At 43.0% G+C, this 12,756-nt stretch overlaps 1 protein-coding gene and 1 pseudogene across 10 annotated transcripts in view; both read left to right on the top strand.

Moving 5' to 3' along the window:
* The window catches only part of ZNF19 (zinc finger protein 19), a 113,772-nt gene that overhangs the window by 62,562 nt on the left and 38,454 nt on the right, over window positions 1-12,756 (top strand). For 8 of the 10 annotated variants that reach the window (XM_029203932.1, XM_029203959.1, XM_029203951.1 and 5 more), the window contains exons 1-2: window positions 4,087-8,847; window positions 10,966-11,030. In XM_029203932.1, coding sequence (XP_029059765.1) covers window positions 10,998-11,030 — 33 coding nt within the window. In that variant the 5' untranslated portion in view covers window positions 4,087-8,847; window positions 10,966-10,997. Of the gene's footprint in view, window positions 1-4,086; window positions 8,848-9,081; window positions 11,031-12,756 lie in introns of those variants that run through there. The other 2 variants (XM_029203966.1, XM_029203919.1) reach the window with 2 other exon arrangements.
* Window positions 1,253-1,331, top strand: LOC114890077 (annotated as a pseudogene).

The raw sequence follows: 12,756 nt of genomic DNA, 5'->3' as shown, positions 1-12,756 counted from the left end.
ATTTATCAGTATCAGCTCACTTCTGTTTTTTCTTTGTTTGTTTTTGCAGTACGCGGGCCTCTCACTGTTGTGGCCTCTCCTGTTGCGGAGCACAGGCTCCGGGCACACAGGCTCAGCGGTCATGGCTCACGGGCCCAGCTGCTCTGCTGCATGTGGGATCTTCCCGAACCGGGTCACGAACCCGTGTCCCCTGCATCGGCAGGCGGACTCCCAACCACTGCACCACCAGGGAAGCCCAGGATATATTTTTTAAATAGACCTTTATTGGAGTATAATTGCTTCACAATACTGTGTTAGTTTCTTGTGTTAGTTGTAAGAATGGATATTTCTGATAAACCCTGAGGCTGTGAGCCACGTGGCAGAGCAGTTTTCCTGGGTTCCCTTACCCAGCTGCTCTCTGCCTGGGCGCCCCCTTCCCGATAAAGTCTTTTGCTTTGTCAGCAAAAAAAAAAAAAAAAGATATTTCTGGGTCTCTCCTTCAAGCATTCATTCTTCTGACTTTCTTAGTAAGCATTCAAAAGCATAGGGCTTAGGACTGAAAACCTAATAAGATTTTCTTTTCTCTACTTCTGTGCTGTTATCATGGTAGTCACTAGCTACCTGTGCTTATTAAATTAAACTCTTAAGCACTTGAAGTGGGGCTGATTCAGATTGAGAGATGCTGTAAGTACCAGAGTTTGAAGACCTAGTATAAAAAAATGTAATTGAGGGGACTTACCTTGCAGTTCAGTGGTTAAGACTCTGCGGTTCCACTGCAGGGGGCATGGGTTCCATCCCTGGTCAGGGAACTAAGATCCTACATGCCATGCGGCACGGCCAAAAAAAAAAAAAAAAAAGTAAAAAGTAAAAAGTAAAAAAATGTAAATGACCTCATTAATAATCTTTATGTTGATTTCATGTTGAAATAAAATTTTGGATATATTGGTTTAAATAAAATATATTATTTAAATATATTAAATATATTACATAAAATGTATTATCAAAATTAATGTTGCCATTTTCTTTTTACTTTTTTAATGTGGCCACCAGAAAATTTAAATTACATATGTAGCTTGCATTTATGGCTCACATTATATTTCTTTGGACATTCCTCTTCTACTGCAGAGCATATCCTTAAGCCCCCTTACTTAGCCATCCGTGCATAAATGTTGTTGGTGCATGTGGAAAGTCTAGAACACAGAGTTTATGGCCGACCTGAAGAGTTCTGTCCTAGGGAACTTACTGCATGGGAACAGAAAATGAGAGAGCAGTCATGTTGTATGAAAGGAGAGAAGGTTAGCAGTCCCCTTGACAAGGATGGAAGAGGCCCTCGGACCTGACAACATGTATTCAGAAAATGAGAGAGCAGTCAAATGGGAGTGTGGAGCAGGGGCCCCACCGCGGTGCCTTTGCCATCGTGACAGAGTTCCGTAATGGGCTCTGTTTTAGAAATACTAACTCAAAATAGTATGTAATTTGATTGGACTGAGGAGAAAATGAAGGCATAAACCCCTATTCCATTGTCATTATATTGCAATTAATAACTTTGGAGGCCTACACAAGTTTGGGGACAGGGTGATGTAGGGATGGAAAGGATTGTGAGAAATGTCCTGGTACCACTGACAGAGCTTAGTAAAAGTGTTAGTGAATTGGGTAACGTAGGGGAGTCCTGATATAAAAACAGTTTTTATGGTAGATGACACTAGACTTAATGCCACGAAGTTTGAGTTTCCTTGGGACACCCACCTCCCTGGGTATAGCAGGCTGTTGAGAATGCAGCTCTGTAATCTTGGGGAGAGGTCAGGTCTGGAATTGTACAGTTATTTTTGAGCCAGAATAATTTTATTATTGCAGTGCGTGAGTTGTATGCCTATTTATACAGAGTAACAAACAATTATTCAATCATTTATTTATCATACTTATTTATTGTCCACTATGTGCCAGGTATTGTTCAAGACACCCAAGATAGCAGGAAAGAAAACAAAGTCCCTGCTCTCATGGAGCTTATGTTCTAGTGGTTTATGATCAAGGTCAGCTAATTTGTAAAGAAAAGGAAAAATAAAGCAGGTGTTCAGCACATAGTTTTATTTTGCAAAAGATATAAAAAGCTAATATTTTAGAATACAAATTAACAAAAGTGTACAAATTGATAAAGATCAACACTTGAATATAAAATTTATTTTTTTAACAACTCAAAAATTTAGAAATATTGGTTAAATTTTGTGCTTCCCTGGTGGTGCAGTGGTGAAGAATCCGCCCTACAATGCAGGGGACACGGGTTCGATCCCTGGTCAGGGAACTAAGATCCCACATGCCGCGGGGTAACTGAGCCCACTCGCCACAACTACTGAGCTCGCACGCCTCAGCTAGAGAGCCTGCGTGCCAGAAACTACAGAGCCCACGCGCTGTGGAGCCTGCATGCCACAACTAAAGAGAAAACCCGCACACTGCAATGAAGAACCCGTGCGCCACTAGGAAAGATCCCGCATGCCTCAAGGAAGTCCTGCGGGCTGCAACTAAGACCTGACACAGCCAAAAATGAATGTAATGAGTGCAGCAAAGCTTTTGCTGTTAAGTCAACATTAAGTCGGCATCAGAGAATCCACAGTGGAAAAAAACCATATGAGTGTAGCAAGTGTGGGAAAACCTTTAGGACTTCCTCCCAGCTACATCATCTTGGGTATGCCCACCCTAGAAAGAAGCCTGTCCTGGACCTTGGTTCTTTTGGCCTCCCAGCATTTTTTACCCCATTTTCATGGTAATTACTGCCCTACTTTTGGGGGAAATACGACTCTGCCCCAACACAACAGTTCATGTGGTTTGGGTGGGGCTCTGTTCCCTACTGCAAAGGTGGAACATGTAGCCTAACCTGGCCCATCTGTACTGTTCCTTCCACCCACCACAGTGGTGGGTTCAGGTGACCCAAGTTCATCAAATCAGAATGGACCCTTTGACTGTGCAAAACCTACCATGAAGTGACATTCTTTTCTGCTGGACATGGATGTTAGCCTTGACCCACGTGAAGGCTGAGAAGAAAGCCAGCCCTGCAAACAGAGATGCAGAGAACTAAACTTGCCTCTGGATTTTTCAGTGATGTAAATCAAAAAATTAAATTCTTTGCTTAAATAGTTTTGAGTTGGGATTTCTTTCACTTGTAACAGAATCCATACTGATATTGAGCCATTTCAATGTCTCATATGTTTCAAAACCTTCAGAGTTAACATAAACTTGATTTAGCTTCACTGATTCCACACTATGAAGAAACCTTTCATGTGAGTGATGTATTGGAAAAGATGTAGCTATGATTCTGATGGTTCATACAGAGGCAACCATTCAAGTGTTGTGAATGTGGGAAAGCCTTTAACCCTCGATTAAGCCAAGTCAACATTCAGGCATCCTAAATGGTTGGAAGTTACAGCAATTTAAGCACTTTAATGAAAATTTCAAGTTATTATAAAACAAAATCTCTATCGAATATTCTGTAGGATAGATGAATGTATTAATTAGAAAATATTTTTAAAGTATTTATTTCCTACTCAGTTTCTAATAGAAGTGGATGCTGAATTTTATCTTATTTTAGATTGTTAAAGATGATATTTCTTTTTTGACCTATTTATATAGTTAATTATATTAATGTTTTTCCTAATATTGAGTCATACTTATGTTCTTATAATCTTAGTTGGGTATAGTGTTGTTAAGTTTCTTTAAATGTTGCTGGATTATATTAATATGTTTAGGATATTAGCATCTATATTCATAAGTGTGATTGGCCTGTAATTTTTTTCACTCTTTGTCAAGATTTGGGACCTGAATTATACCACGTTGCTAAAAATAGTTAGGAGACTATTCTTTCTCTGTGCTTTGGAACAGTTTCAAAAGCCTAGCAATTATCTGTTCTTTGGAGATTTGAAAAAAGTTCACCTGTAAAGCTGCCTGGACCAGTTGCTTTTGTTGGGGGTAGTGTAGAGCAGAGTAGAACTTTCACTCCTTTAGTAATTCCTTCCCTGGCATTGTCCATTACATTGTCTATTTCTTCTTGAATCAATGTTGGTAACGTATAATTTCCCACTGACATTTATAAATCATTAGCTTAGCATTGTACCCAAGTTATTTTTCTTATTTTAAAAAATATTTTCAAATATGCCCCTTGTCATTCCTGTTTGTTTGTCTATAGGAAGACTTTTATTACTCCTATTTCCGTGCAAAAGCTTGATATTATCATATAATGCCCAGCATAGCATGTTTGCCCTGCCCTTTGATCTGGTTAGGGGGCTTTTACACCCAAGGAAATGGCTTTGGTTCTCAGTCTGAAGCAGGATTTTACAAACGCAGCACTATTGACGTTTAGGACCTGTTAATTTTTTGCTGGACACTGTCCTGTGAGTTGTAGGATGTTTAGCCTACCCACTGGCCTCTACCCACTAGATACTATTTGTGATGTTCTCCCCTACCCTCATTCATAACAATCAAAATTGTTTCCACTGGTATAAAGAGATACTGAGGATATGTTTTTGTAAAAATAAGGAGGTGGTTCTCTTCTTTGGATGCCCATCAACCTGTGCCTTGTTACTTCCCATGCCACCTTGTACTGTCATCTACTGTCCTGGCAGTTTTTCAGTTCCAGATTTAACCTGTTGACTGAAATCTGGCCCTGAGAGAATGACTTCACCACTTCCTCTTTACTTGACAGCAATCTACCCCTGCCTGGGGAGGGGAATCATTTTTAGTAGTGGACTTATAATTCTGCCGAAACCAAAGTGATTCAGATAAAGAAATGGTTGAAGTCACTTGAGTTGAGGTTTGTTAGTTCCTGTTGTTGCTTCCCCAACAGAATACTAGCCTTTAATTTGCCATAGCTGTTCTTTAATAAATGCTACTAACCAGTAACATTTTGTGGCACTTATCTCTGCTAGGTGCTCCACAATGCATTAACTTACTAACTCCTAACAGCCTTTGAAGTACTGTTATCTTGTTTCAGTTAGGAAAGTGAGGAACAGAGAGGTTAAGTAGGTTGCCCAAAGATACAGCTAGTAACTGGAAGAGCAGAGATTCAAACCCAGGCAGTCTGGCTTCAGAGCCCATGCTCTAACTGTCACAGAGTGATGCCCTAAAGTCTGCAAGCAAGATCTGTAACAAATGTAATTCAGTGACCGAAAAGACACATTTGAGGTGACTTTGCTATGCTCTTTGTGAGTGGAAGACACTGGGGATCAGATCAAGGCAAAGGGAGGCTGTATATTGGCTTTGGAGAAAAGAGGGCAGTGAATGGGTTGAGATAAAACAGCGAGGCATATCTAGTACAGAGTGGCTCATTGTGTTTGACAGTCTCAAAACTGCTGTTGTCAGGGAGGTAGCATGTGCAGAAGTTGAAAATACAGCTCTAGGAGGCAGAGGACTTCGTCCTAGATTCCCCAGTAAGGCTTAGTGGCTGCGTGGCACTGGCATTTTTGTTGCTACAACTATTTGAAAGTAGTACCTTCATAGTAAGTGCCTGAGCCAGAGAGCTGGACCCCCAAGGTGTCTCTTATCTCTAAGGTAACGGAGTAGCTCCATCTTCCTGAACTTGAGTATCTAGCAGATTATCCATGATATGTGACCTAGGTGCCACTGCTGAAGTCCCCCTCTAACTGACTTACTGTCTTTGGATCAGGCTTGGTTAGGTTCAAGTGCACATAATTGAAAATCCAAAATAATAGAGCTTAAAATAAGAATGGAGTTGATTTTTCCTTTTTTAAAAAGAGATCTGGGGACTTCCCTGGTGGTGCAGTGGTTGGGAATCTGCCTGCCAATGCAGGGGACACGGATTCGAGCCCTGGTCTGGGAAGATCCCACATGCCGCGGAGCAACTAAGCCCGTGCACCACAACTATTGAGCACACGTGCCACAACTACTGAAGCCCACACGCCTAGAGCCTGTGCTCTGCAACAAGAGAAGCCACCGCCGTAAGAAGCCCGGGCACTGCAATGAAGAGTAGTCCCCGCTCGCCTCAACTAGAGAAAGCCAGCACGCAGCAACGAAGTCCCAAGGCAGCCAAAAATAAATGAATAAATAAATAAGTTAATTTTAAAATATATATAAAAAAATAAAAGAGATCTGGAGATAGGCAGCTGCACACTGGCAGCGGGAATCCTGCCTCCTTCCAGTTCACCACACTGCCATCCATCAGATGGGGCAATATCCTCATAGTCTAAAGCAACAGCTAGAGCTCCAGCCATTCCAGGATGCAGGATGGAGGAAAAGAAGAAGAGCATGTCACCTTCCTTTCAAGGAAATATCCTGTAAGTGCTGAGAACACTTCCACTTCCACTTCACTGTGCAGGACTTAGTCCTGGGAGAGCCACAGACTTACAAGGATGGCAAGAACTGTCCTTGGATGAGAGATAAGGTGCCAACCCCTGATGAACTTTTCTGTTACTAAATAAGAGGGACAAATAGATGTTTGTACAGGCAACTAGCAGCCTCTAACACTGCCAACATATCTTAACTTTATATGTCTAAACTAGTTTGCACGTACTGCCGTAACAACTACCACAGACTGTGAGGCTTAAACTACGGAGATTTACTTTCTCACAATTCTGGAGGCTGGAAGTTCAAAATCAAGGTGTTAGCAGGTTTGATTTCTCCTGAGGCCTTTCTCCTTGGCTTACAGAAGGGCAGGAGGGGCAGTCATAGAAGACAACACAGGACATGAAGAGGTAATCAGTGCCACTGGGCATTATGGCAAGGTTGGTGTCAAGTGGGTACAAACATGTACAGGGAGGCCATGCGAGATGCCTCTGAAGACACCACGTCCATCTGCCAGGGATGCTGGACTGTAGCTTGAGCAGCCCCATGTTGAGGTATCCATTACAGAGTTCAGGCATCAGATGTGTGGGCAGACAGTATTAACACATCTGTAGAAATCATACTGCTCATACTTTCTCATCAAAGATGTAGATTTGTTGCAATTAGATTTTTCGTCCACCTGGAATTTATTTTAGTGATGGTGTGAAGTAAGAATCTTATTTTTCTATTGGGATATCCAAATGTTCCAGCATAATTTATTGAAAAATCCCTCCTTTCTCCACTGCTTTTTTTCAGCTCTGTTAAATGATTGACATGCAATTTAATCAGCTTATTGATTTCTACAAAGGTCTTGCTGGGATTTTGATTGGCTTGCTTTGAATATATAGAGCAATTTGGGGGATAACTGACATCTTAATAATACTGAGTTTTTCAATCAATGAACACAGTATCTCAATTTATTAGGTATACATTCATCTCTTTTGTGATTATAGTTTCAGCATGCATATCTTGTACATATTTTGTTAGGCATTAAGTATTTCATGTTTTTTATGCTGTTGTAAATGGTACTATTTTTTAAAATTTATTAAGGTTGCAGGAAATTTTATTGCTGGAAATTTTGGTTTACAACAATTGATCTTTTTTGCACCTTTACTTTAACTCTGTGACCTTGAAGCCACACAACTCAGTTTGGGACTTGACCCACTGTCTTTTAATAAAAATCACACAGCTGGTCTCAGGACCTACTGAAGTTTAGGTTCTTTATGTCTCTGCGCGGAAGGAATTCAGCGAGAGGTGAAGTAGATTTATTGAGAGAAATACACACTCCACAGAGAGAGTATGGGCCATCTCAGCAGGCGAGAGGCCCTGAAATATGGGGTGGTTAGTTTTTATGGGCTGGGTAATTTCATAGGCTAATGACTGGGAGGATTATTTCAACTATCTTGGAGAAGGGTGTGGGGATTTCCAGGAGTTGGGCCACTGCTCACTTTTTGGCCTTTTAGGGTTAGCCTTGGAACTGTCATGGCACCTGTGGGTGTGTCATTAGCATATGGCAGTGTGTTATAATGAGCGTATAATGAGACTCAAGGTTTACGGGAAGTTGAATCTTCTGCTATCTTGGACCTAGTTGGAGTTTTTTTGGTTTTTTTTTTTCTTCCTTCCCACTCTGTGAGGCATGCGCAATCTTAGCTCCCCCACTAGGGGTCGAACCCGTGCCCCCTGCAATGGGGGCATAGAGTCTCAACCACTGGCCGGTCAGGGAAGTCCAGACCTAGTTGGTTCTAACCAGTTTATGTCGTATCCTCAACAGCTGTCATTCCTTTGAAGGTTGTACCCTGGCCCCTTCCCTCCTGTTTCAACCTTGGTAAACTCACTTGTTAGTTCTAGAAGTTCTGTAGATTCTTTGGGATTTTTTTGTGTAGACAATCATGTCCTCTGCAAATAGTAACCGTTTTATTTCTTTATTTCCAATCTCTATGCCTTTTATTTCTTTTTCTGGCCTTCTTGCACTTGCTAGGACTCCCAGGAGGATGTTGAATAGTAGTGGGAAGAGCGGACATACCTGCCTTGTTGCCAACTTTACAGGGAAGGCGTTCTCTCACCATTAAGTATGTTTTCAGCAGCAAGGAGATAATCACATCAAATATAGTCAATATAGGTACTGCAACAAAACATTAGGTTAACTTTACATTTTTTGTCAGCCAAGGCAAAAAAGACCGTGCATGATACTTAAGTTCCACTATAACTTCATCAATTGCAATGTGATATGAAAACATCTATGATTTCTATTGTTGACAAAGTCGCAAGGCACTGCTGATACTACTGTGGTTTTTGCTAACAGATAATTGAAGGAAATGCTAAGTTTCATCTAGAGGTTAGCTTAAACAAGGATAAGCTTTTTCTATTGTACGTCCGTGGTTAAAGACGTGCGCCAGGGGAAGAAAGCCAGAGTCCACAGAGAGGAGCGTTCTGGCTTCCTAGAGAGGAAGCTCGTGAAGCTTGGGCGTCGCCCAAGCCGACGGCGACGCGAAGCCGACGTAGTGACGCACTTCCGGTCACGCCGCACATTGCACCTTTCCTGAGGTGAGTGTGGGGGGTTTGTGGCTCGGGCCACGCTCTTTACTCCCCTGGAGGAGGCTGTCCCCTTAGTCCCTGATGCCGAGGAGGAGGGAGTCGGGCGGCGCCACCGGATCCGGGGAGCGGGGGCGCCCGCCGGGCAGTCCAGCCCGCCCTGGCGCCTTTTCCCCAGCCCGCTGCGGCTGCCTTAGGAAATGGAGGCTGGGTATGGAAAGGAGACGCCCTTTGACCCGACACAGCCACAGCCTCCCCTGCTCCCTGGTCCAACAACTACTTACTGAGCAGCTAAATGCCAGCTGCTCTTGTAGGTTCCCAGGATGTAGCTGCGAATGAGACGGCCGTGGGCCCCTCCCCCAGGGAGCTTTCAGTTTAATGGAAAGCCTCCTGTTAATCCAGTGCGATCATTTCATTCCACCTGCTCTGAACCCTGTAGTTGCGGCCTGTTGCTTTTAGGATGAAGACGAAGTCCTTGACGTGCAGAGGCCATGGGGGACTTGGCCTCTTGCAACTTCACCTTCGTGTTCAGCACACTTCCCTTGGCTCTGCTACAGTCTTCTTGGACTTTCATATCGGGAACATGTTTTTGCACATGCTGTTACTTTCGGAAAGATTTTTCTTTCAACCTAGTTAATTCCTATTCTTAAGCCTCCCCATCTAGGATAAATTCTCCCTGGCACTAATCACGATTGTGGTCTTAAAGCTAACTATGAGAATCTTTGATTTCTTTAGTCTAAGCTCCGTGATGGAAGAGATCAAACCTTTCTCTCTCCACTGTTATCTCCTGTGTCTCATGCTTGGCCTGGAATGAAATAAATATGTGATAAATGTTTGTGGGATGAAGAAAACATACATCAGTGTATTATCTCAAACTGGGAGAGGTGGTATACAAGAAAGGGAATACAGTGCTAGTGGAGTGTGTAACCCAGGGCCCCCGACCTGATCTGTGGAGACAGGCGTGATCTGAAGGGTGAGCAGGCACTTACGTAGATGAAGAGAGGTCAGGCTGCTGGAGAGTATTGCACACACAGACTGTCAGTTCCAAAGGTTCTAAGGTTGGAGAAGAGTGGTTCATGCAGAGGAACAGTAGGTACAAAGATCCTGAATTAGCATAGTAGATAAACTGAAAGAAGATGAGGCTAGCAGGAAATTGCAGCATGCAATGAGTTTTGGAAGAAGCTGGCTTTTTGGTAGAATATGACTGGTTAACAAGAATACAAAGTGTCTGTAGGGGATGATATAATTAAAGTAATAACCCAGACCTTTTGGCATGTTTTGTGGCCTCTTCAGGGTCCTTTGCTAATTTGTTTCTGGTTATTACTGGGTGTAGAGTGGGGTGATGATCAAAAAAGATGCCTGCCCCAAGGTCCAAGAAAAGGAAACCTTACTCTAAGATTCTTTTTCTGATTTTGGGGGGGCTACTTTTACCTATTTTTCCATATTAACCTTAGAAGCACTTTATCAAGTTCTAAAAAAAAAAATATCCTGTTGGAATTACTATTGGAAGCACTTGGATGTAGTTATTAAACGCTTGGCTTCTGGAATCTGGCTTATCTGGTTTGGGAATCCAAGTTCATTCATCCACTGGGTGACTGACCTTGGTAGAGAAAATTATTGTCTTAGACTTGTTTTCTTATTTGGAAAAAAGAAAAGGTTCAAAGGATTATTGTGGAGATTGAATGAGGCAATATGTATTTTTCCTCCAGAAACACGTTTCTATTTTTTTTTTTACTTTTTATGTTTCTCAGTAAACTTTTATTTTAAAAAATGAAGGTCTGGATTTCCTCTTGTTAGGGTTTGCTCTGAGTTTTCTGGTGTCTTTTGCTTGTTTTGCTCTTTGTGTATTCATGTTCCCCTCTACTCATCTCTTAGGACAGGCAGTGTTGCATGATGTTGGTGAGTACAGCCTGTGGTGCTGAGGGCAAGTTACTTACCTTTCAAATTCTCCATTTCCTCAGAATTCAAACTTCATGGCATCGTGTGGATTAAAAGAGGAAATATTCATACACCACTTACCAAGTGGCGTTTAGTAAATGATTGCTACTGTTACCGGCAAGTTTGTTGTTTTAAAGGAGAGCCTTTGTCTGGGTTGGGCTCACTCTTGTTTCTCTTTGCTTCTTCCCTCAGCCCCTGCCCTTCATTGAGAGGAAGCCCAGGTGATGGCTGTCATGCCCCTGAGAGCCTGGCACCAGGTGAGCTGTGATTCCCTCAGGTCAGCCTTGGAGAGATTTGATTTGAAGGAAATGGGGGATGAGAGAGATGATTCTGGCGAAAGTCTTAGAGCCAAAGCAGTAGGAAGACCCTTGTTGATTCTCTTCAGTGGGACTGGACGCCAGGGAAAGCTGATGATGAGGGATCGAACAGCCAGAAGCCCAGCAAGTGATGCTGGAGAGAGTGTCCTTGGCAGCAGAAGCCTAGGCTCCTGTACTCTGAGGATCTCTGTTGAGCTAGATGGTTCCCAGGTTCAGTGGTTCCTCCTACAGAGGGACCTGTGAGAATGAAGGACTCAGGCTGGTGCTGTAGGTATTGATTACACAATGAGAGTAATCGAGATTAGCGAGGTCACAAGGTTCTTGGGAAGTAGAGGCAGAGCGATGGCAGGAAGAAGACAAGAAAAAGTGGGCTTGTCCCATTTATTAAAGAAGTTGAGGGCTTCCCTGGTGGCGCAGTGGTTGAGAGTCCGCCTGCCCATGCAGGGGACACGGGTTCGTGGCCCGGTCCGGGAAGATCCCACATGCCATGCCGCAGAGTGGCTGGGCCTGTGAGCCATGGCCGCTGAGCCTGCGCGTCCAGAGCCTGTGCTCCGTAACGGGAGGGTCCACAACAGTGAAAGGCCAGCGTATCGCAAAAAAAAAAAAAAAGAAGTTGGCTTCAGAATCAGGGAAAATATATTTTCCTTGAGGTCAGTGCTGTTGGCTAATCAAGGCAGGGGGCTATAATAGGAATAATCTGCACTAGGACAGAACACCTGAAGTGAGAGATCTCATAAAGCCTCAGTGGCTTTGTGGCCTTGAGCCAGTCACTTAACCTCTTTGCACCTTAACTTCATCTGTGAGGTGAACATTAAGTACCTTCCATTTGTGGGACAGGGAAATTGATTTCTTGAGTTGATTTTACTTTTTGAAACTGATGAGTTGCTGGGTATTCCTTAACCATTTCCTTCTTCCTGGGACTTATTTATCCAGTAACTTATCATCTGTGAACTATATCCTAAGTCCCAATCCTGGATTTCTGGTATCTGGCAGGTCCTTCTGCCTACTGCCTCACCAAGACAGTTATCTTTCTTGTTGCTCCCGTCCTCTTCTGATCTTCTGTAAGTTGTTAGTGAGTTACTGGTATCACCATGTTGCAATCCTGACCACTCAGTTTCTAGGTTGCTGAGTAATTGTTGACTCTCTTCCTCCTTGATACCACTTTCAGAGAGTTACCAAGTCTCATTGCTTCTGCCTACTATTTCTTCCACTTGTCCCATCTTTTATATTGCCCTCATACAGGGTTTGTCATTCCTTCTCTGGGATTTTGTTTGCAGAGTTTCCCAGATAGTTTCTCTGTGTACAGTCTTGTGCTTTCCCATCTCCAACTGTTACCTGATAGAGCTTGGTTTCCTGAGCTCGGATTTTATCCTGTAGTCCAGGGTTCTCAGACTTTGGTGTGCGTCAGAATCACCTGGAGGGCTTATGGAAGAACAAATTGCTTTTGGATTGGGGCCTGTGAATTTGCCTTTGCAACAAGTTCCTATGTGATCCTGCTGCTGCTCTGGGGAACCACACTTGGAGAACCACTGTTGTAGTTAGTGGTGACTTATTCAAGGAAGTCATTCAGTTGACTGAGTCAGTTTGTCATTTTAAGTTGTTGATTGTATGGCTGGCTGAGGATGGATTCAGAACAGGACAGGCCTGGAATTGGAGTTAAGTATCC

Source organism: Monodon monoceros, unplaced genomic scaffold, assembly GCF_005190385.1.
Source record: "Monodon monoceros isolate NGI ecotype Baffin Bay Population unplaced genomic scaffold, NGI_Narwhal_1 Super_Scaffold_10, whole genome shotgun sequence".
NCBI lineage: Eukaryota > Metazoa > Chordata > Mammalia > Artiodactyla > Monodontidae > Monodon > Monodon monoceros.
Note: the sequence above shows the minus strand (reverse complement) of the source record. Positions and strands in the feature narration are given on the sequence as shown.